Below are 25385 nucleotides of genomic sequence, written 5' to 3'. Positions count from 1 at the left end.
TGCTTTTCTTTGTGCCTAATGCCTCCTTCACACGTGTCGCTATGCAATGTCTCTTGTTTCCATGGAGATTTTAGCTAGATTTAGCTCATAGGTTGTGTCCTTCAGTATTTTTAGCCAATTCCTCTCTTTTCGAGGACTTTTATCAGTCATTAGACAGTTTTCCAATTGCCTTTCCATGTGATCTTGATTTCATTTTCGTCTCTTTTGTTTCCTTAGAAAATTTTCTCCACGTGATGGCCATTTCCTTTCATGAGGTCAAACATAACTAATATAGTCCTAATCCTTTAGCTCTGCCTTTCTGGAAATAAACTGGGGTATTGGACAAATGGACAGATTGCCACCTCACCTTGAAAGGAGCTGTTTAGATGCAGGAAAACCCTCCTCCCCAACTAAGTAAGATTTAGAGACACGGCTTCTCGCCTGTAAAGAGCCGAGACCACGGGCTGTGTTACATGACACTTTGTTACTGGCTGACAGATACACGGTTCACATTTTCAACCTTGTTGTGTGGGCCATCAGGTTGTAATGGCTGAGGAAGAAGAGTTCCCGTCTCCAGGGTAAATAATGTACTTCCCTCCATCCCAGTAAATATTGCCCATATTTATTATTCATAGCCATTTGGGGCTCTTAAGGAAAAAACATATAGCACATAGTTTATCACCTCATGAAACCCAGATCCATTCCTTCATTTCCTTCTTCCTTTATCTCCCGTGACTTCCTTTTGCCTTGGCATTCCCAAGGCCCACTTGTTTAGGCTTCAGCAAAGGCAGAATGTGGGCAGCTGAACCTCCTGTTTTTCCTCCTGGGGATGCGGCTATGAACGATGCGGTTCATTTAGGATCCAATTCAGAACCGATACTTTAAAAGACCCCGCGTGAAGGCTCATCCACCTTCAACATCGTCTCATTTTTCTGCACTTTTCTGAAATTCCTCGGGTGGTTTCTATGTGCTCTCCTTTCCCTTTCCATCTACATGGAAGTAGGCCTTCTCTGCAGGAAGCCTTCAGAGGGACTTGTTCGGTGGGGGTTTGTGAAATTCCCTCAGTAGGATGGAGATGTGGGCGTGTACGTGTAGATGCAGCGGAGGTGGTGGCGCTCCCCTCGCCAGCCTTGCTCTGGGCGTGGAGCGACCGCTCTAGTCAGTGTGCAGTGTAGGGTTTGGGACAAGAAAGCAGCCGTGGTAGTGAAAACGATCCCGAAGAATGAAAGAAGCCGGACTGCGTGAAGTTTGGGCCGGATCTGTGGTTCTCCTCAATCCCAGAACAGCCCTGACGGGTTGGAAGGGCCCAGGCGAGTGACCGCTCCACCTTTGCCGGAAGACCTCCCATGCCCAGGCTCTCCCCACCTTGCTGGTGACCATCCTTGCGGTGTACTGGCACTTCACGGGCACCAGCAGAGTAGGCAGCCTGCTCTCCTTACACGGCCAGCACGGCTCCCTTTCCAGCTAGAGATAACTCACATACATGCTGTATGTATCCCTTGGGCCACTCCTTCAACATGCTTTCTTGGTAGTCCATGCACCAACCAAGTGATGGGTCGTGGTCCTCTTGGTCATTCCAATTCTGATTCATCATAACTATATTGATCATTGAATTCAAAATATAAAAGTTGCCCTTGGGGGGTGTGTCAGTCTATACTTGTGACATCATCACCATAGGGTACTCCCAGTGTTGAAATCCCCTCTAGCAACGCCTCTATAACTTTTATGCTCTAAGACGGCTGCTGGGGCACTGAGCAGTTAAGGAAAGACTTGCTCCAGACCCTACGGCAGAGCTTGGGCCAGGGCTTCCTGACTCTCTTCTCTCTGCCAGACCAGGAAGGAACTTGAATCTGTCCTCTAGTCCTGCCCAAGTCCTGTCTGTGCTAGCACATCTCCTTCCTCTCCTTCATGCTGCAGTATCTGGTGCACAGTAGGTGCTTAATAAACAGTCATTGTCATAAACACAGCTCGAAGGTGTTGATGGAGTACCCTGTTTGTGCTCTGCAGCTGTGTCTGCTGCAGCCACACTTTAAATAAGTGCTAAAGAAACATAAATAAGAGCAGGAGAAGGAAAGTGAGGGCCAGGCCCATGTGCAGCTTAATTTCATGGGCCAGTTCCATGTGCCAGTTTTCCTTGCCCTTCTTAAAGCATACTTTAAAAATATTCCCTGCTGTCTTATCATGGAAACCAATGGAAAATTGGGGTTTCTATCTCACTTTACTGACTTTCCAAGGTTTTAGAACACAGACTGTCACTGAAGAGTGAGCCTCAGCTCCTGTGTTGGTGCAGGAAGACAAAAGAAAATGTCAAGTGGTACACATGTCATTTGATATAGACATCATTGCACGGTTTAGCATAAACTCTGTTGAGGTTTTGAAAAGAATAGTAAAACCATCATTTTATACATTATTTGAAAACTTACATCTCCTGCTTTGTGCCCTAGCCAGTGTCATTTGAGGACCCCTCCACCTGCATATGGAAGCCCTGCCCTCCTTTCTCCATGGTGGGATAAAAGCATGAGCTTCTCTGAATCAGACATGGAGATGAAGTCTGATTTTTTTAATGCAGGATACAAAATTTCATGGTGCCTTGTGACCTTTCTTAAAAACAAAAGATTGTTCCAGCCCTGCCTTGAGGCAGGTGCTGTCTCATGACCTAGCTGGGCACTCCCCAAACCATGCTTGTGGCCCATGAAGGAAGCAACCAAAGAATGATCTTCCTCTTATGGAGGTCCTGCAGCTCTGGGGGGTCAGGGCACCTCCAATTCGGGGCGGGGCTCCAAGGTTACTTTGATGGAGCTGTGGTTGGGGGAGGGCAGCTGGAGAGGGGATTGGCGGCACTGGGGAGAGAGCTGATGATGCTGGCTCGTGGCATGGTTTCATGGGGGCTGGTGCTGCTCTCAGCCCCTCAAGGCCTTCTCGTTTTGTGCTCTTCATGGCTGTGTCTTTTCTTGATTCGGCCACGCTGGAGATCTTCCTGTGAGTACTTGTGACATGAGGGGAGTCAGTCAGCAAACCTGAGTAATGGGGTGGAAGGAAAGGTAAGAGCCGTCCTGCCCTCAGGGAACTTCCCTTCCAATGGGGAGGAAACATGGAGATAACCCGATGATCCGCAGTTCTTGTTAAACACTGAGCCGCCTTACTTGTCTTACATGTCTGTGGTGATGTGATGGCCGCCACTCCCGGCTTGCTGTACTGTTGTAACATCAGGACCTGTTCATGCCCACCAGGCAGCTTCTGACTTGTGCCTTGGTTTACGTTTTTGTTTTGATTATTCTGAGATTCAGGCCTTCCTGGGCGTGGTTTTTGCACCAGGTGGCATGATGATCAGTGAAGGGGAGTCTGTGGCATGAGGTAAAGTGTGTCTCATTGGCCTCTCTTTCCCCCAGACCAGTCAGTAAAGGGTGTATCAATCCGCTCCCATGGATCCAGTCACCATCCCAGGCACTTTTCCAACCAAAATAGCCCTCCCTAGCCATGTATATATATCGTGCTCTGTGTGGAAAGGAGCCTGGGATTTGGGGACCTGGGAGAGGCCGGTGGAACGTCCCGCAGCCCAGATGTGCACAGGACTCTCTTCTTCTGGAGCGTGAGAGGTGACTGAAGATCTGCCTGATGGCGAGATGGTGCTTTCTTTTCAGATTCCGATACTAACAGTAGCTCCATGTGGTTATGGCTTCGTAGCCTAGATTATGAATAACACATGAACTTGGAGTCTGGAGGCAGGCGTCTCATTGGCCAAATGACAGGAAGCAGCAGGGGCTTTCCTCTCTTCTTCCCCCAGCACGAGCTGTTCGCTCGTTCTCTCTTCCCGGCTGCAGCATCGTCTCACACTAGGACCAGATTAATGTCTGGCGTGGAGGATGTAGGGTGGAGTGTAGAGATCCCTCGGCTTTCATCCTGACAGCCCATGACTCTCTGGAGAAAGGGTAGTCTGAGCACATTTAAAATCCCCAGCCACTAGAAGACACTTGCCAGACTTCGAGCTAAGCAGGAACCTTCCCAGCTATTGTTTTTAATTAAAATGGTAATGTTTTAACACTTTCTCACAGTATAACTCAAAGGACCCAAAGTCTATTTCAACATAAGAACCAGTGTTTTCATCTGCATCATTCATTGAAAATGGCATGAATGAAAAAGGAGATTTTGCTTAAACTAATAAAAATATTAAATTCTCTTTTATTGCATCTACCTTTTTTTTTTTTTTGGCAGGGCAATGAGGGTTAAGTGACTTGCCCAGGGTCACACAGCTAGTGTCAAGTGTCTGAGGCTGGATTTGAACTCAGGTCCTCCTGAATCCAGGGCCAGTGCTTTATCCACTGCGCCACCTAGCTGCCCCCTGCATTTACCTTTGACTGAGCAGGTAGACTAAGTTCTTTTGTGCAGTTCAGGACCAAGGAGGCATATCTTCCTCTTCCTATACTCAAGTAATGAGTATTAACAGCAATGGAAGTTATCCATAGTCACGGAGGGGGGAAATATCTCCCTTAACATAAGGAACAGGGTTTATCAGAAAACATTTGAGTGGATTAAATATCTTTCAGTTGCTAAACTTTGAAAACATTTGTATGATCATAGAGATGTTTAGAATTTATCCGAGGCACTTAATAACTGTTTAGACTATGCACCAACATTTTACACACATATACATGTGTGTGTATACATGAATGCACACATATATATGCATGTATGCACATGTGTGTATGAGCAGCTAGTAACCCAGTAGTCAGGTAACTAGTTTTTGCAAGTGAGTCATTAAGGAAGAGAAACCGAAAGTCGAATGGGGGAAAAGAGGGTGTGACAAGAAAGAATCTGAGAAAAAAAAGACATAAGAAGCTTCCTAGGATTAGTTTTGGAAGGCCAGAGGTGGAAGACAGAGCCAGTGCATGTACCATAGCCCACTTTGAGGTTCTGGAACGACCTTTAGGGGACATGACTGGATTGCCACACAAGGGTAAAATTCAGGGGAACAGCTTTATTCAGTCCATGTGAGTCTTACTCCTGAAAAGGAAAAGGATGAAGGAAGGAAAGAGGCCAGAGGAAGGGAAAGGGGGAACAAAGAGCCCAGCAGAGAGAAGGAAAGTTAGAGTCAAAAGGAAAGGAATTAATGTGGTGCTCTTGGATGCTTAAAGGAGAAGGAAGGCAGCAAGTACAGGAGATCAATGGATAGGAGGCTGTTTTTCTCCCTCAGGAAGAAAAAGTATGCCCTAGAGGCGATACCCCTCCTGAGTTTCCCTACTGGGTTCCAAGTACTTCTTTCTACTTAGGGATTTATCGCAGAAGAATTTGGCTTTGTCTCACATGATCCCAGTGACAAGGAAAAGATTGTCTAGCACTACGCATGCTAGAGTGCAGTTCCACCACCAAAAAGCTGTTTAGGTACACCGTGGTGTTGGTGATGGCCTCAGGTTTCCTTGGGGTCGATAATAGAGTCATTTTGGCTGGTGGCAGGTTATGATATCAGTCCCAATTCCTGGCATTTTGGGGAACTTTGTTGTGTATGGAGCATCTCTACAGAGGTTTTCTAATTTGATTCCCACAACAGGGGCAGGTACTCCATGCACAGAGTGCTTTGCCCAACTTGGCACCCCTGAGAAGTGAGGGCTTCAATCTAGGTATTTGATGCTATGCTGCATATTCTGGAAAAGTACCACAAAGATAGTTCATTTTTAAAGTTTTAGTATTCAAAATATTGTAGACCTCATTTATCCAGAACACACATTAACATTGAATGCTTTCTTTTCACCCTAGGGAATCAGAATAGATTTACTGTGACTTGGTTGGAATGGTATCTGTCTGTCCTGAGTAGAAAGATGCTATGGGAAGTAGCTAGCAGGTTCTCCCAGGGTCTCTGCAGACATATTTATTACCATGAAATGTCATCCCTTTCTCCCCTTCTGCACATCACTAGGGTAAATGTTTGTTTGTTTGTTTTTGCTGGGCAATTGGGGCTAAGCGACTTGCCCAGGGCCACACAGCTAGTAAGTGTTAAGTATCTAAGGCCGGATTTGAACTCAGGTCCTCCTGACTCCAGGGCCGGTGCTCTATCCACTGCACCACCTAGCTGCCCCTCATTAGGGTAAATGGAAGGAAAACATGAGTCACCATCCATCCTCTACCTTTGCCATTTCTCCCTAACTCCTTCCACGCCCTTGATGTCCCTGCATGGTCAGTTGGAAATGAGATTACTCAGTGGCATATATTTGAATGAGCTCTGTGGGGCTGACCAGTAAGTGATGTCACTTTGAGAAAGTCCCCCTTTTAAAAATCCCATATTCTCAACAGAAAGTATCTTGGTAGCCTTCTTTCACTGTGAAAGTTGCTGGCAGAGTTGCGTTTGTCCTTACAGATTTATCATCAAACTGGTGTCTCCCAACCTTGCTTAGAGTTTGGAAGGTGCATAAACTGAGTTACCAAGAGCTTATGGATTCCTTAAACCTAAACACTGAATTGATTAGAAGTGCTCCGGCTGACTTCCCCTCCTCTTCCTTACTGCTTAGCTGTGGACACCAGGAAGCACCCAGTGTCCCCTTGGAGACAAAAGGAAACATTTCCCATTACTTTGCATTCATTTACTGTGACGTTATTTTGCTAATGTAAACATAGAGTATTGTTTTATAATTTCCTCTAAAGTGAGTGTATCTTTAAAGAATAAGGGCAGCCTTAGCTCCACCAGAATTCAAACCCAGGAATTCTCTCTTAGTCTCCTCAGCTGATGTTTTCAATACAAAATTCTCCCTCTACCTACATTTGTAAAATTGATCATTTAGTGAGGGAATTGAAGTTTGGGGGCCAGAATAATTGTGTACTTTAAAAGGGAACCATTGTAGTTTAAGATTTTTTTTAAAAGGGGAGTGAGAGAAAGAATGAAGGAACTCAGGAAGTTTCCAACTAGGCAGGTTTTCCCCCTGGCTTCACTGAACCTGAAAGAGACACTGATTTATAGTGAGCTTGTCTAGCAAGTTCCAAGTTCCAGTTCTTGGCTTTCCCCAGATACAAGTGTCACATCACACAGTTCTGACTAAAGAAGACCACCATCTGCACACCTTGCTCGGAACTCCCTAAAGTGTCTTTGAAAAACAAACAAAACCCCCACCCCAAAGGCTTTCCCAATTAAGAAATGAAACTGGTTCTTCTCTCCTGCTTCCCAGTGATCATCACTGTACTTTAAAAGAACACAAATGGAAAAAAATTAATGTGTGTGTGTGTGTGTGTGTGTGTGTGTGTGTGTGTGTGTGTGTGTGTGTGAACTGGAAAAGAAAATCAGAATCAATGAGAGTCTGCTGGGCATAGCTAGGCAGTACTGTAAATGAAGTTGTAACTTTGGTTGTATCTTTCACAGACAAACAACAGAAAGGTGAATTTGCTATCGATGGATACAACGTCAGAATGAATAATACCCTCAGGAAGGATGCAAAGAGAGATTGCTGCTTTGAAATCTCAGCTCCTGATAAACGCATCTATCAGGTTGGGCTTTTTATGGTGCCTCAAAATTAGGTCGATAAAAAGGTGCTTATTTCATTTAGAGAGATATTAACATTTCAGTAAAACACCCCTCTCTGACATGGTGGTAAAAAATGCATTAGTTTGCTTAGGCAGAACATTCCTATAATAAGAAATTTATTTGAAAAAATTCAGAATCTGTTCAAGTGGTATCTTTTTAAAATAAGGACAAGTCAATATATTATCTATCATGTCAGTGTTAACATTTTTCTACTCTATTTTAATGGGATTGTGGGATTTTTTTAAGAAGAATTCTATTGTAGGAAGAATGCAGTTATCAGAAATCTGTGTAATATAGATGGTATTATTTAAGGGTGTGGGAGGAAATTCCAAGGTAAAAGAACCTATCAGCACTACAATCCCCAGATCTATCAGTTAGACATCAATATGGAATGTAAGTTTAATAAGTTTTAAATATCTGAGATTGCAGTTGAAAGCCAGTTAATTAAGTTGTCAGCTAGTGTGTTGGTATCTGACAAGACCATTTTTAAGAAAACTGTACCCAGCAGTCTAAAGAAATTCATGGGTGTCTTCTAATTGTCAAGGGCAAATTTTGCTCATCACTCCTGGCTTTGACATTGATGAAGAGAAGCAGGTTTTTTCTGCACAGCTGCCAGCTGCTGATCAGAGTTTCAGATCCATCATCCGCTGCTTCAATTACGTAAATTTGTCAAAATTAACTGTACATTATAAGGAGCATCCTTGCAAGGAAAGTACCACTAGACATGAAAAGAATTACTAATGGTCCCACAAAGAAAGGACAAGAATTAGCCATCACTTCCACTGCAGAGGTGACTCGACCATTGTTTTCTCCCTTAGTTCACGGCAGCCACTCCCCGAGACGCGGAGGAATGGGTCCACCAGCTGAAATTTGTGTTACAAGGTAAGAACAATCGATTAAGCAAGCCACGGGAAGACATTGCTTAATACTTAACGGGCACAGAGTGACTTTCGGTTTCCATGTTTAAAAGCGTACATTAACACACAGGGACCTCTGCCAAGGAGCAGAGAATGATGTTAATAGAGCCCTTTGCCGTTTTGGTGAATATTCTCACTTTCCAGATTGTTTGACATGGGGGGGGGCACTTGTTTGCAGTTTGGGATGTGGATTATTTCATCTGTGCTCCAGGTAACAGAGCTGTGATACTTTCTAAGGGAGTTTTAAGACTGGGTCTATTGAGGGAAAGTAATTTTTGAAAAATCGATGTTTTTCATCCTTTAAAAACAAACTTTGTGAAACTGTGCTTGCAGACATGGAATCTGATGTCATCCCTGAGGATGAGGAGGAAAGAGGGGAGTTGTATGACGACGTTGATTCTGCTCTCCCGAGCACAAGCCCCTCCGCAAATGGCCAGCCCATTGATGACGAAATTTATGAAGTCCTTCCAGGTATTTCTCATATCATGTTTTTGAGGCTCATCGGCCCCTGAAATGATTTCCTCTTTTGCACACCCAGCGTCACTCCCCTGACAGCTTCAGGACAGCCTGGCGAGTTCTAAATAATAGAGGGGAGAAACTCTCAGAACAACTGTCCTGTCACTGTGACTGTGCCAGGCCCTTGTTATGATGTACATCAGGACCAGGGCTGGGGGCACTGAAACCCAGCAGAGAGACAGGCATCTCCGGAGACTTTGGGTTCATTAGCATTACGCTCTCTATGCTGGGTGATTTTTTAATTAAAAATTGACTCGCCTTACAGTTTTTTTCTACTAATTCAGCCATCATTTTTCCTTTATTCTTTATGGAATTTGCATCAGCCAGAAGTTCTGCCCACATTCCATATGTTGCAAACTTCTGTCTAATAAATGGTCTTCTAGGATGTTGTTGTCTTAGAGAAACTATCATTGAACTCAATCAAAGCCCTCAGAGATTTCAAGAAAGTAGCCTGATTACATCACTGTTTGTTTTACATGGGGCACAGGGTTTACAACTTGTAGTATTAGGTTCAAATAATGTGGGATGACCTGTTGGCAACCTTTTGTACAGAGGCCCTGAGGATGAATGTATGGCCAGAGGACTTTGGAAAACCCCCTGAAATGTGTCACGGATGGGAAGGCGGTAGGGAAGCAGAGCACACTAGCTAGCATTGTTTCAATTTTAACATGGAATTTGTCTTCTATCCTCCTGCTGTTTACAAAGAATATCAGTAATTAGAAGAAAGATATGCACGAAAAGGAGGGATGTGAGCAGGGTTGTCCACATGCTACGCAGAAAACAGTTTTTCCTGGGAGTTTAATAGCAATAATGCTAACTTGTAAAATGTGGATTTCCTAAAATAATTAGTAAGCTGTCCAAATTATTGTAGATGTTAACATTTGCAGAATATTTGCTGAGCTTTTGTGAGAGTTCATGGATAAGTGCTGCTATAGTAATGGCTGATCTGGCTTTGTAATCTTAAATATAATCCCAAACCTGAAGCACTGAATGAGCAGTGAAACTGGCCCCCACTCAGCTGTGTTGTTGTGGGGATTTAGGGGAGGCTGTGGGGAGAACTTGTTAGGTGCCTGTTGAGGTCCCTTTAGAAGAGGCCTTTTGGGAGGACTCATTAACCTTGAGAAAAATAACTTAAAAGGACGCACATTTTTGAAAAGATGTCATAAGAATGTCAGTATGGAAAAGTTAGGGTGAAGTGAGAAAGAAACTCACATGCATCATTTTCTTTTATGCTGCTCTCTAAACTTCCCTCCCTCTTCTGGGGGAGCCAAAGAAAATGGCATTTGTTCACATATCCATGGTCCCAAGAAGCCATGCTGGGTTGGCGCTCATGGGTAGTCTTTAGCGCTGAAAAGTTGGAGAGTTCATGTGAAGGAACACGTAGAAAGAGAGGCTTAAATGTGACATTTGCCACCACAAACACTGCACTGCATCTGGCTTCATAACAGCAGATCAGTGTTTCCCTTTGAGTTGTTGGAATAACTTATTCCCAAAGGGAAAAACCGACTGTACTGTTAGACTGCCAGTCGAGTCATTTTTCATAATATGCATTAAAAACTAATGGCCTTGACCCTTTTCACTAGAGCGACCTTCTGTTGCTGAATTTTTCAAACTCCATTTCTAATCCTTATATGACAGGTTTGTAAGGCGTGTGTCCTGATGGTCACCCGAGGGGGCTGTCAAGCCAGTGGCCTTTGTTCACCTGAGTGGCCGCTTGGCCCTCTCAAGGCTTGGTCTGCCGTGGAATGCAAAGCTTCTGAAGACCATTCTCAGTAGAGGCCTCAGGGGATGATCCCAAGCAAGAGTTCATGGGAAGTTAGCCCAGAGCCTTAGAAACGGCTTCTTTTTGCCCCTTCCTGCCACCCTGACCCCCTTCCCCACTCAAGTGATTGGTTCCTCCCCAGTTCTCCCTACTCTGGTCCTTCTTGGGAGGCCCAGCCCTTCAGAGGCTGATGGGGCCAGCCTGAGCCTGGTGGTCAGCGCTCCTGGGAAGGAAGCCGGGACAGGCGGCTGTGGCGTGTCTGGTCCTGTTTGCTTCCCCAGCTTCTGCCCAGCGACGGGGCTGCTAGAACTTGGAGGAGCAGCAAATCGAGGCACTTCTGAGTGATGTCGTACGAGGGTCTCCTCAGCGCCAAAGGGTCAACTTTTCTATTTTGGCTAAATGCCCCAAACCAGCAAGTTCACTTTTTGTTAAAGAAGCTGCCCAAGAATCGGGCTCACCCTCCACGTGTCTGTGGGGTGGGAACATTTCAGTCCTCAGTTGTGCTTGTCATCCACGTGTCACAAGCGCCAGGTCCTCTTCCCATGTGCCAAGCCTCCCTGCAGGCTGGTGGCATTCGGTGCTCAGGATTCTCCAGGACTTGCATTCCTTCTCAGGGAGCATTTCTCACTTCGGATGAGTCTGCACACTGTAAGAGTGACTGCGAATGAGTCTCCTAGTTAAGCTTTTTAATAAACTTGGATTCGGACAAGGTGGATGGATAAGAACGAAAGGAACTGACAGGCAAAGTTCTTATGAGCTTTATCAGAAAGTAAAATAGAGCTGTGGGGGTTAAGTCTCCAGGGGAAAAAAGAGGACAACGGCTCCAACAGTGGTCTCGTGAAATATGTTCAAATTCCATGGGAATGTAAAGAGTTTCATTGAAATTGTTTTTTAGTCAGAATAACTTTATTACAATAGCTGCATCTTACTCTTTAATTTTCTGTTTATGAATTATTAACTAACTTCATAAAAGAACAAGATTAAGTTTCCAAGATGTCTTTTCACTTGAGGGAGAGAGTTAAATAAGTCCTAAGAATAGTTGGAAGGCTGGGGGTCATTGAAGGGTTTGGCTTCTTCTCAAAGGCTTGGGAGGCATTTTGACATCTCTCGTTAATCTTATTGCTTAATTAGGATGTAGCAATTGGCATGTCAAGTTTCCTCACAAATTTTGACATTGCTCTAACAAACCAATGTTTGCTCTTAAGTTTTGGTGCTGGCGTGGTTGGCTGACCTTCCACTTTGACCAAAGTGGGCAGTTAAGTAGGCCATTGGAAAAGTCTTGGCTTGGGGCTTGAGTTCAGAATTCGAAGCTTGATCCATTTCATGAAAAGACAACAGAGTAATATTTTGGTACAGGTTTGAGTCTCAAAGAAGGAATATTATGCCTGGAAAATCACTGCAGAAATCAAGCTCAGCTTGACTCCTTTCTCGCCTTCTTGCCAATTTCTTTTTTTTTTAATGGCAGGAAGTGGTGCCGAAAAATGGATTCTCCAGACTGAATGGGTTCAGCTGAGTAACAAAAATTGCAACAACCCATTAGACTTTTAAATCTGTAGCTTTCAGGGGAATTGGATCTGAAACGTCTTCTGGTGAGTGGGATGGAGAAGAGAGGGCAGTGGGAGAAAGAGGAAGATAAATCCACAGTACCGTTAGCCTCTTGTGTAAAAGGGTGAATTCATTTTATTGTCATGACGGAGTCACCCGTCCCCAGCTGAAAAAAGGGGCAGCTTGTCCTCTGGTTGCTCAGATTTCAAATGGATTCAGCATAAGCATCTGGGTCCAAAAGGGGATTTAAGGAGTCAGCATCTGCCAAGATTCTCCCAGTGAAGTACCTGTCGTAGGTAAAAAAAAAAAAAAAAAAGGTTTCTGGGTGTTTACATTTGTGGGTATCTTCAGCAAATGAGTGGGCACAGTGAAAAACTAATCAAGGAGCTGTTACAGATCTTAAAGATGAGCTCTGGGCTTTTTGACAAAAGGTCACACACATCACCAGATCAATGTAAATGTCTCTGAAGGCACCTGGATGTTGGGAGTTGGCACAGTTCCAGGTCATGACAGGGTGCTAATGAGACCCTGGCTTCACTGGAGAATTTATCCGAGGGTGCCCTTCTGTGTCATGAAGTTTATAAATGCCCATTGGCTTTTCTGAGGTCTATCAGGTGAGCATTTCAAAATTATTGGACTACAAAGCCAGCTGGCATTTCCAGTCTTTACTTTGGAGTGGCTGCCAGCTGAACTAAGTTCAGTGGAATGATATTGCCTCATGACATGCTATGAGATAGGTGTTTCTGGCTAGACACAAAGTCCAGGATCACCACCTGGTCTTTCCCTACCCCCTCCCTCACCATCCGAATTCCGAGGTGGCTTCTGACCTAGAAGCGTGGAGAAGCTCTGCTGGTGAGGACAGAGCACATGCATGCACAGACTGGTTGATGCATGAATTAAGTGTTTGATTTTTACCAGGTAGAAATGTTTTTAAAGACACAGTCAGCTCGGCCCCTTGTTAGAGCCGGCCTAGAGAATGTGCACCGGGTGGTCTCTGAGATGGTCTCTGCTGGCCCAGGGGTGTGCTGGAGGGGATGGTCTGCCGTGGGCAGTCTCCCCTTTGGGTCTCCTGGTCCGTAGCCACACCCGATACTCAGTGTCTGTGGCAGATGTGTTGGCTTCACCACAAGGAGAGGAAAGTACGGGCGCTCCCCATAGAGCCCTTGTGAGCACACACGGGTACAGATGCTGCTCATGCACACCCACCTTGCTGTTTGGTCACCTAGACGTGGGCCTGGTCCTCAGAGTCACCCCATCACCTGGAGCATGTGCCACTCTGACCCTCAGTTAAGGCCAGCGTCTGTTAAAGTTAGGATTACACAAAGTAGTCCATCCATGGAGCCAGATGGACTTAGAGGAGAGTCATAATTGTAGAAAAGGCATTTGTTGTTGTTTTTTTGCGGGGCAGTGAGGGTTAAATGACTTGCCCAGGGTCACACAGCTAGTAAGTGTCAAGTGGCTGAGGTTGGATTTGAACTCAGGTCCTCCTGAATCCAGGGCCGGTGCTTTATCCACTGTGCCACTTAGCTGCCCCTGAAAAGGCATTTATTAAATGCTTACTGTATACCAGGCACAGTGTTCATTCTGGAGCTATGAATACAAACATGCAAGCTAGTCTCTGCATTTGAGGATCCTGAATTCTAGTGGGGGAGGAAAGGAGGCCCCACTTGTGGGAAGGAAGGACATCTAGAATGGAGGGAGCATGGCGGAGCCCCCCATAACAAAGCCAGTACTCTGGGCTTGGAGCTTGCCGATCAGAAGATCAGAACTCCTGATCTCCGCACACATATCTCTGGGCCGTGAGGGCCGCTGGCAAGGACAGGGAGAGGAAGTCCAGAGACAGAGATGAGCCGGACGGCTCCTTGAGAATGTGGTGGAACGTGAAAGTCAGATGTTCAGTGAGAAGAGGCTGAGGGAGAACGTCCGTTCCCCAAACTCCCACCCTCTCTCCTCAGCAGAGGCGTCCTGCACGTTGTGCTTGTCCTGGAGCAGACCCAGCACCCCCTTCCCCACTGTCTACATGAGCCTCTGCCCTGAGAGACTGGGGGGCTGCGTGCCTTGGGTATGATACTGCTCCTGTCTGTGTCTTTCTTCCCCTAACCTGAGCCTCTCCCCATCTACCACCAAACACCCTCCAGAGTCTGGACACCAGCCCTGAGTGCCCATGAATTCTCCCAGCTCCCCCAGCTCAGGGTCATGCTTCATCTTCTAAACTCTTGGAGCATTTTTGTCTAGCTCCTTTTTGACGTGGGCCAGATGGTCGGCCTTGTTTTAATGCTGAGGTGGCCTGGGTCTGTCACTAGATTGTAAGCTTCCTGAGAGCAGAGACCTCCACGGGGCCCAGTACAGTGCCTGCTTGCATTCACAGTGCATTGACTGACTGCTTTGTTGTTGAATGGAAGGATTTAGAAATGCCAGGAAACACTAATACCTTGAAATGAGAGATGCAGAAAGCATACTCGGCCTCTTGTCACGGCCTCCACCTTCTAAAGGATTGGTCTCTTGTGAGTATTTCCTGCTACCCTGGACCATCTGGTTTTTAATGTTTCCAGTGATGAGGTTTCCACAATTTCCTTTGGAAGGTTTTTTTCCTTCATAAAACAAGCTCCAGGGTTGGGGAGTTTGTTGGTAATATATTAAATCTAAGCATCCCTTTTCTTTAACTTCTCAGACAGACCCCTTTCCCTCTGTGTTTACAACCTCCAGTGTGCTGTAGAACCAACCCCCCCCCCCCCGCATAAGCAACACTTACCCCTCCTAAAATTTTAATAAAAATAGAAGCCATTTTGGATGGCTTTTTCTTCTGAATTTATTCCAGTCCCCAGGTGTGTGACTTGATCATCAGTGGATTATAGGCGCATCTCTACATTTGATTTACTAGTGGAGACTCAAGTTGGACCCTGGGCATCATCATTCTCTTTTCATATGACTATTTTGTGGGTCTTCACGGCTGATTATTTGTGTGCTGTTTTCCTCCTGTCAGAACTCAGAGTTGCCTTATTTTATTTCTCATACGAAGCATCTTCTGTTTTATTCTTCAGTCCAATTCAACAGACATTTATCATTAAGCAGAAGAATAGCTCACATTTCTATGGTACTTTATTATGAGCCAGGCATTATGCTAAACGCCCTACAATTATTATCTCACTTGCTCTTTACAACCTGGGAGGCTGGTGCTGTTATCCTCAATTTAGATGATGAATCTGAGGGTAAGTGACTAGCTTAAGGTCATACAGCTAGGAAGAGTCAGAGGCTGCACTTGAACTCATATCTTCCTGGCTCTAGATCCAGGGCTCCTTGCACTTTAGCGCCCCCTTGCTTCTGTGCAAGAAGTGGTGGTTGGTCGGCTTTTGATTTTAATATAATCTCTAGATGAAAATTTGTGTTTCCTTTTTTATTTGACTAATGAGCATTATAAATAAGACCCAAACTTGCCCTTCCTTTCAGAGTTGACCTTAAATGATTTAAAAAAAAACCCAATAAACATTTTTATTTATAGTTTTGGGTTCCAGTTTTTATCCCTCTTTCCCTCCCTCCCCCCTTCCCTGAGGCAGCAAGCAATCAGATATGGGTCATACTTGTCTTAAATGACCTTTGACTCTCAGTAGAAAGTGAGCCAAAAGATGCAGAGCCTTGCAGGTAGGCCAGGGCCATTCTGGTCAGCAGGGCCAGTAAGCACTGTGGGGCCATGCCCCGGGATCAGTACCAAGCTCTTGTCTGTCACAGAGCAGTGCAGAAAGGGAAGGAGGCGCATCGGTTGGTCCCTTGTTAGGGCTGATTCGTAGTTCCCTCGGTCTCTTTTTTGGTAACTAACATTAAAGTCCCAGGTACTTTCCCTTTCTCCCTTTGGCATCTCCACCTCTTCCGGAGACCTTGAGAATTGACCCTTTAATGCCTGAGAATTGTCACCTTCAGCAACACAGATCTTCTCTGGCAAGGTGACAAGCATTTATTAAGTGCTTTCTGTGTGCCAGGCATTGGTGCTAAGGACAGGAGATACACACACAGGCAGAGATAGTTCCTGCCCTCCAGGAGCTTACATTTTAATGGAGGTGCCCACACAGGGGGCATGGGAGAGAAATTCTGGAGAAGCAGGAGCGGGACGTGGGGAGGAATGAAGGCACGCCTGGCCTGGGCCTCCTGGGAGGAACCAGCCAGTCACAGGCAGGGGCTGCTGGGGGCTTCTTTACTAGGAATGGAGGGAACTTCCAAGGGAGCCTTGGAAGTGTCTCCCTCCCACTTCTCCCCCTTCCCTTTCTTTGGTGTCCTTTCCACTCCCTTTTACTGCATCTCCATGATAAAAGAGTCCAGATGTGGTGGCTCCACTTTCATTGATGGATAGACTTTGTCACAAAAGTTACACATTTTTCCCACTTCTCATCTGCTTGTCATCTCTTCAGGTTCACCCTTAAAAAGGGTTGGAGGGGGCACATAAGTGGTACAGTGGATAAAGCACTGGCATTGGATTTAGGAGGACCTGAGTTCAAATCCGGCCTCAGACACTTGATACTAGATGTGTGACCCTGGGCAAGTCACTTGACCCTCATTGCTCCATCCTGCTCTGTAAGACAATAATAGCATTTATAGGATGCTAAAGGTTTGCAGTGAGTATCAGAATATTACTTACATCATTTGATCCCCCAGTAACCGTAGGAGATAAGTACTATCATTATCCCCATTTCACAGATTAGGAAACTGAAACATACAGAGGTCAAGTGACTTGCCCAGGGTCATACAGCTAAGAAGTGTCTGAGGCAGTACTTGAATTCAGATCCTCCTGATTCCAAGTCTAGTGATCTATCCATTGTGCCACCTGTCAACCTGTTAAGATTTTAACAAATAAGTTTGTATTTCAGATTTGTGTTACTCTTGGCTGCCCTATCTCTTTATTTAGGAAAGAGAATATGTGTTTGCTGGCTGAAGGGTTTCTCCTGGTCTCTTCATTGTAGTGTGTTCACTGATTTACATCATTAAACTCCCTTTAGAAATGATAGTGTTCTGTGTTGATATCTGTTCTTTTATCCACTCTCCATTTTTCAGCTCTAGTCACCTATGGTTAGTCAGGTTGGGACCGCCTCAATTGTACTCTCCAATCAGTATTTTTAAAATAACCCTATAAAATAATAAAGAGTGCTGGAATCTAGGAGGTATAAGAGGAATCTGCCCTGCCTTGAGCCTAAATCTGCTCCACAGTATCCCCGAGATACGTTCAGGCAGAAGCCAGGGATTTGTCTTCAGTGTTGGGGGACACCCAGGGCTCCCGGCCCCCATTCTGTTGTCAGATAACTCTCATTGTGAGGAAGTTGTTTCTTAAATTGAGCCACAGTCGATCCCCCATCCCGTCCAGTGATTGATTTCAGTTTGGGCCTGTCATGCTCGGGGGAATGAGACTAATCTCTTTTTCACATGGCAGATTTTCAGGTATTGGAAAGCATCCATTGTGTTCCCTACTAAATCTTCCCTTTTGCAATCTCAACATCCCCAGGTACATTAAGCATAGCTCATGTGGTGAAATCTTGTGTCACTTCATCATCTCGGTTGCCCTCTTCTCGATGTGTTTCAGTTTGTCAATGTCCCTCTGAAAATGTGGCACCCCAAGGGACCACGTTCTCGGGTGGTCTGCAGGATAGAGAGCGAGGGGCTGCCACGTCTCCCACACAGACTCTGAGACGGCAGCCTGCCTTTTGAGTGCATCAGGCCTGTGGCCCCCACAGCGGGGCATTTATCCATCCATGGTGAAGGCTCAGAGCCCCAGCAAATCTGCCTTCTGCCTTCACCTCCCAAGATCGGTGGCAGTAATCCAGGGTTGGTGATCAGGGAGAGGGGACTGAGATATAGAAGGGAGGAGAGGAGAGCTGGTGCAGGGGTGATTGCTGAGAAAAGGACTTTTCAGTTCACTTCAGGTGGACAGATCGGAGGTTCTGGTCAGCACAAAGAACATGGTGAGGGGTCATGTGGTAGAGGGAAAGGTGGAGTGGTGAGAGGCTCTGATCAAACAGAGGAATTTGGGATCTCATCACCATAGAAATGGAACCCCTGTGGTGATGGCGACACTGAAGCAAGGCGTCCTGGGTATAGCCGAGGTGGAGAGGAAAAGGTCATGGAAATTGAGTCGCTTTGGGAACTGGGTGGGTGGGATATTTGAGGAAGCCTCTATCCGTGTTGGAGCCCCCTAATATGAGGATGAAAGTTAGGATGAAGAGAGAGAGAGAGAGAGAGAGAGAGAGAGAGACTGTGAGCCAGGCCCTGCATTCATTGAGGAAGGAAGCGGATATCCTGGGGAGGGGAGGGAGGAGGTCAACAGGTAACAGCCATGGGGATCAGCATCGGGTGCTACGTTTATCAGGTTCAGGTCTCAAAGGAAGAGAGACTACCGCGTGAAGGTGGTGGAGGGAGAGTCCAGAAATGGCGGGGGGAGCAAGTGTAACCAGTGCTAGAAAAGCTGTCGAGGAAAGCGAGGTCATCAGAGGAGCCGCATCCCCAGGAGGGCCAGAAGATCAAACGGTTTAAGAGCAAAGGAGGTTTGTTCATTGCGGAGCAGGGAGAGCAGAGCGGAAGGGGGCAGGACACTGGGGGTGACGGGGGAGGAGAGTCGCAACAGACGCCTGCCTAGTGTCCGGCTCCAGCAGCCAGAGGCCAAAGGTGGATCCGTTACTTCCGTCAGTTACTCCTGGAAGGCGGGCACGATGATTGAGTGTCAGGGAGACCTGGCTTCTTCTTCTGCCTCGGTGCCCATAGGCAGCCACTAAACCAACCTGACTAAGCCTCAGGCCCCCCACTGACAGTAACACCTGCATGAACTCCAGGGTTGCCATGAGGCTCCCGCAAGTTCTGCAAACTTGGAAGGGCCGTACAAATGTCAGGGGTTATTTCTGGTCCCATTCTGTGTATCAGACCACAGTTCATTTTTATAAACTAGAAAATTGAATCCTTTTAAGTTTAATTGCTCATTTCCCCATAAAATGGTTAATAAAATGAATATGGAAATTTTTTTTACATTGACATTCTAGCATGAATCATATAGCAAACAAACACATGAACTTCTTTGGTGTCTTTATCTGAGCTTCTACTTTGTGCAGCTTAGTGGTTTGACATCTTGGGAAACTACAGAAAAAAACTAATAATTGCATGTTAGAGTGTATGTATCCTCTGGCCCCAAATGTAACAGTTTTTGTTTGGGGAGCCCGGGGAAGTCCTTGGTAGCAGACAGGCCCCTACAAGTAACGCAGCAGGGAAGGTGCAGACAGAATGACATGTCATCGGGGGAAGGGGCCATATTGATTCGACATGGGACTTCCTCATCATTTCCTGTACATTACTAAAATGTGAACATTTGTTTAAAATAACAAAATGGGAATTGATGCCTTAGGTGTCCGTGAACAGTCCTGGGGGAAATATCGGGAAAGAAGGGTCCGTGAAAATAGATCTTGGGGAAATAAACAGGCAGGCCTTGATGTTAGGAATGCCCAGTATGTGAAAGTGCCATTTTTAGACATTCCAATTTTGTAAAGTGAAAATGACTGGTAAAGTTTGACTGTTTTATAAGCTTTCCCCCAGTTTTTCTGTACCCTTATTCAACAGTAAAAATAAAAAGATGGGGCAGATGGCATATATTTCTCCTGTCACTGTTCAAGGAGAATAGTTCTTTTTTAAATGATATTTCTGTGTAAACCACCTCAGGCCCAAATCATTGTAGATAAAATGTTTGTGCTTTCAGATGGTATCTAATTTGGAGATGTCCAAATGAGAACATTGGGGGCCACGCTTTACATACTGAACATTTTCAATGTTCCTTGTGAGAAAAGAATGGGGTTAATTTGGGTTGCCTGCCCCTCCCTCCCTCCCTTTCTCTCTCTCTCTCTCTCTCTCTCTCTCTCTCTTTCTCTCTCTCTCTCTCTCTCTCTCTCTCTCTCTCTCTCTCTCTCTCTCCCCCCCCAAACTCCCAACTCCTGACCAGGAAGGCAGAGTCTCAAATAGTGAAAATAGGGTTCATGTACCCCAAGAATATTGGCCTTCAGGAAAGACATCCTCTGAGGTCACTCCTCCCAAATAGTGAGGTGAAGGAAATGATATAAAAGACATGTGTCCATAGCTCCAAACTTATTATGGCCTCTCTGAATGAGAAATGAAAGTGATCACTATTCTAAGAGTGTAGTCTGGAATTTTGAGTAGCAGTCAGAAGGGGAGTGAGTCAGCACCTCCAGTGGACCTATATCTGGCTGTTGGCTCTGTGAGGGATGGTGGTCTTTAGCCAGACCAACAATGATGAGGGTAAACTTGGGTTATAATTTGTCTGGCGGGAGGGAGAGGGAGTCGGGCAGAATCTGGAGGGGTGTATGGCTTTAGTTCGCTCCCTCCCAGAATCGTGGCGAAGGCCCTCTGTAAATCTGAGTGCTTGTCCTTACCTAGAGTTAAGCTCTCCTGGTGTGAATGCCATTACAGAGATTGACTGTATGTACATTTACATGTAATGCAAAGGAACATTAGTGCTGCCTTTGGACCTTGCCTATGTAAAGCCCCTTGTTATGATGAAGGAATTTGCTGCTTTGATAGGGACTAGGAAGGTGGAAGTTAAGATGAGCTGCATTCTAGCTCCTTACTAACGTTTACTTTGCCCTCCAATGCCATTCAACTCCTTTTAGCTCCTTTCCCACCTGAAAGATCTTACCCACCTAAGAAAAACTGTGCTAAAAACTCAGACCTCTGCCTAAGAAAAAGCCAGGCCCTATCAGCAGTGGATGAGGGGAGAAGAAGTCTATCCGTGTATGTACGTGCATGCGTGCACACAAAACACAGCAGTCACCTATGTCCAATAGGGTGGCTTTCCTGTCACTCATCGAGCCCATCTCCTTGGTAACATGGTGCAGCCTATGCACACTGACCTCAGTAGAGCAAATGAATGCCTGAATTCAGTTAAGCTTAATGGGTTCAGAAGAAGCATGAGCTTTTCTTTTCCATCGCACTGAGGACCTTGGCTCTACCCAGTGGCAGCACTTGCTGAGGCAGCCCTAGCTGCTGATATCCATCACTGACATTTTGTGAGTCAGTAAGTACTGTTGGACCTGTCTGTCCTTATTAATCATGGCTTTAAAGCAAGCAACTAAATACTCTTAGGAAGTTGATACTCCCAGCTGACCCTCCTTCTGAAAGAGTGAAGCTTGATACCCTTCTGCCGTAGTTTGCCTCTATAGAGATATAAGCCTGGGACCCCCAGGAACAAATGCATTTTAGTTACCGCCAGTCATATCCATTCCGCCTCCTGAAATAAACAAGCACCCAGAGTTCAGGCTGTCATTTGTTCTCATTCAACATGGGATGAGTCATGTCTGTAAAGTAAAAAATGTGCCTGTAAAGGCTGGTGGGGGAGTGTTAGAGAGCAGCCCTGGGAACCTCAGCTCTTGGGATTCCTTGGTTGGGAGTGCTAAAGTAGGCCCCTGTGCAAGAGACCCAGCCCTGATGTGTGAATCATTGACCGTCTGAGGACCAGCAAGGAAAACAGTCTCCATAGCCTCTCTCCATAGTCTCCATAGAGACAGTCCAGGATGGTATGCTGCCCATGTGCTAGCATTTTCGTCTGGCCAGAGAAGCACGCACTCTAGACTCTCCTTTACCCTTTGATTCAGTGTCTCTACAGCAGTGCCTCAGCTTTAGGTCTGTGACTCAACTGGTTTCCTAGGAAACATGAATAAAAACACAGAAGCTTAACATTGAGGGTTTGGCCACCCCCAAACCATCAACCGAATTGACCCCAAATCAAGGAAATAAATGGAAGACAATGAGAAAATGAGAAGCATCTTTGGGGGTCCATGATTGCCTGGTTGGCCTCCAATAAATGCGAGCAAGCATCTGTAGAGACTAAGAGGGATTTTGATTTGCAAGTGTCATTTGCTTTAATTCCAAATTAATTTTGTTTTTGTCATGTTCTACTGATTTCTTTTTCCTCTAGTAGGTTGTTTTAGACTCTGCTAGTGCTTTCTTCTTCCTCGTGTGCTGAAATGAGTTCCATGACTAGATGTCAAGTCCCTTGGTAGAGAGTCAGCTAGAAATGCAGAGACCAGACGGAGCAGCTTTAATCCCAAATCAGTAGCTCCCACTGTGGGCTCGGCATTGGGCTGGATGTTTGAATGGACCTGCCTGTTCACAGACAGTGGCCTTTAACATCAAATTAAAGCTTCCATTTCCAGAGATGAATTTATTATGGTTAGCACTTTGCAAAGATGTATTAAGTTATGGAAGACAAACTTCCCAAGATCTGTTTGTTATTGTTAGAATTGGATAACTCTGTTTTAGAGAAGAATGCAAAAACAGTAGCAAAAGGGACGCAGCCATTGTGGTCAGCCTGGCGGAGGGTGTTTTATAACAGAGGAAGGGTATCATTCCCATTGAGAAAAGTTGTTCATATCAAGCCATGGAAATCTCATTTGCCTTCAAAAAGCAGCCATTCCCACAACACCCTTCTATGAAAGAATTGGTCCTGGGAATGATGGACACATTCTCTTCTTCCTCCTCATTGATGTTAGATCCATTTTAATCCTATTGACTCGTACACAGCCTGTGTGATGTGAACCACAATATGACAGAAGTCGCTTGTTCTTAAGAGAGAGGATCTCATTGCAGAAGGGCTCGTCATCTCCAGAGACAACATCACACAGAGGAATTTCACTTGTATCATACCATTTTCACTGCTGACTACATTTTTGACAGCTCACTTCATGTTAAATATTAACAGTGTTTCTTTTATGCTTGACTGTGTTTCAGTAGGATCCTTAATAAATGTTCATGGATAGCATTAGGTTGGATCAGACCCAAGCCCCCACACCATTCCCTGACGTAGAGGGAGGAAGGCGGGGAGGTGGAGAGACTGATTTGGTTAAATAACTTTACATGAATCTGTTAGGAAGGCATATGTATTTAGGCATTGCAGATGGAATGATTGTGTCCCTGGTAGGTGGCAAGGCCTGTGTACGTTAATTGTACACAACCCTATGATGCCTGTTGCATGGCATAGTTTTTATAAGAAGCGACTGGGGGGCAGCTAGGTGGCGCAGTGGATAGAGAACCGGCCCTGGATTCAGGAGGACCTGAGTTCAAATCCGGCCTCAGACACTTATCACTTACTAGCCATGTGACCCTGGGTAAGTCACTTAACCCCCATTGCCTCACCAAAAAAAAAAAAGAAGAAGAAGAAGCGACTGGGGCTGCTGAGCCCTCCCTACTGGGCATATTCCTGGAAACCAAGGTCAAGGCCTTGATCATTGGTTTTGGAATTGGCTCTGAAGGCAGAGCCTTCAGGAGGAATTAGGGAGTATGGATTGTGAGTGAAGAAACCAGAGCTTCTAGTTATCATTTTCTAGCACCTCCAGAATGATAAAGCGTGTTCATCTTTTGTGCTTCACAGTTCCGTTAAAAGACTTCACTATGGCCGGAGCTTTTATATTATGGCTCAGTAGGTTTTGTTAGGGCATTTGGGTTTGCTGGTATTAGGTTAGTGTGGTTGAGGGGAGGGTGTTTTGTTTTTTAATTCTTTTATTCATGAAAAGACCCAGAAGGTTTATCCTGCTTGGGAGGCTGTTTTTGTTTTTGTTTTTGTCACCGTATGTCATCAGTGTGATGAGTGCATGAGGTCAGTTGTTTAAATGTTGCCGGGGCCGCGTGGGCAGCTGAGAAGCATCTGGGAGCCGTACTTTTCCTGGGGAAACAAGCCAAGCACCATCTTTTGTTTGCTCTCAGGAAGGTGGGCACTAGTGGAATAGCTTTCCTCCTTGTGTGGGTACAGCTGGCCAGAAATGAATCTTTAAAGCCAAGAAAATGGACAGACAATAAATGTGCGTACTCATGAATTCTATGAGAGAGCTTGTCTTAATTACTTTAAAAATTTTTAGTATGCAAATTTAAGCCATACAGTCAAACTACATCTGTCACAGTGAGGCGCATTTTCTTTCATCTAGCTTTTAAATAGTTAACATTTTTCTCTTGCCCAAACTATCTATGAAAGTTTGCATCTGATCTCAACACTCCCTACCCTTTAAATAAATGCACTCCCATAAGTTAAAACCATAAAACAGCTTATTATCTGTTGAATGTCCCTTTAATTGGCAGAGAATGCCATTAAATTTAAATGTTGGATTGCTTTATTTAATTATGTGCAGAGAAGCTCTTAAATAGCATTTGAAATGTCCTTAACCACAATATAATATTTATTTTTAATAAAAAAATATGGTAAAAGTTTATAAAATATCAAATTGTTTCTTTGCTGTTCTCCTTTAAATGGAATATCTGAAAAGTGAGGTTTAATAGTGAGAGGACAGGAAATGCTTTCACATGTTGAAAAATGGCATAAGCTTTTATCTCTGGAACCTGTACAACTTCTAGAGTCACAGATCCCGATGGTTGTCAGGGAACCCTCTTTCCAAGAGGGACGAATTTACAGATTGTTGCCATGAAAGTCCATCCAGTGAGACTTTATAAACCAAAGTCCTTCTACCCAACCAGCCAAACAACCAAACAAACAAAAAAACCATACCCTCTGGCCTTCCTCCATAAGAAGAGATTTTTCATTAATTTTTTTGTTAGCCACATTTCTAGAATCTAAGTGTGAGAAACTTGCCCCCTTATCCCTATAGATGAGCTAAAGCTGAAAGAAGTATTTTTTTTAAGTCTTCAAGATTTGGTCTTTATATACTTGCAGTATCCAAGAATTATTTGGATATAATATAGTAAATACCTACTACTTCCCAAGATCCCTCTCTCTGGAATCTACTTTTTAAAACTTTTTTATCAAGTCCCTTTCTTTTTTTTAATTTTATTTTTATTTTTAATTTTTCCCCACTTACATGTAAAGATATTTTTTTGAGATCCAAATTTTTCTCCCACCTTCCCTTCCCTCCCCGCTCCAAGGCCAGCAAGCAATTTGATATAGATTATATATTACTATCACATTAGTCATGTTGTAAGAGAAGAATCAGAACAAAAGGGAAAAAACGCAAGAAAGAATGAACAAGAACAAGAGCAAAAAAGCAACAACAAAAGTGAAAATAGTATGCTTTGGTGTGCGTTTAGACTCCCTAGTTCTTTTTCCGAATGTGGAGAGCATTTTCCACCATAAGTCTTTTGGCATTGTCTTAGATCATCAGGACCCTTTCTACTGAAATATCTAGATGGC

General features: G+C 44.9%; 1 protein-coding gene across 3 annotated transcripts in view; it reads left to right on the top strand.

Annotated features, from left to right (window-relative positions):
* Positions 1–25385, top strand: part of SKAP2 (src kinase associated phosphoprotein 2) — a 164297-nt gene that overhangs the window by 100778 nt on the left and 38134 nt on the right. For all 3 annotated transcript variants that reach the window (XM_043967927.1, XM_043967926.1, XM_043967928.1), the window contains 3 exons: positions 7322–7446; positions 8302–8365; positions 8734–8871. In XM_043967927.1, coding sequence (XP_043823862.1) covers positions 7322–7446; positions 8302–8365; positions 8734–8871 — 327 coding nt within the window. The remainder of the gene's footprint in view (positions 1–7321; positions 7447–8301; positions 8366–8733; positions 8872–25385) is intronic.

Source organism: Dromiciops gliroides, chromosome 5 (assembly GCF_019393635.1).
Source record: "Dromiciops gliroides isolate mDroGli1 chromosome 5, mDroGli1.pri, whole genome shotgun sequence".
Lineage (NCBI taxonomy): Eukaryota > Metazoa > Chordata > Mammalia > Microbiotheria > Microbiotheriidae > Dromiciops > Dromiciops gliroides.
This window is presented reverse-complemented; position numbering and strand designations above follow the sequence as displayed.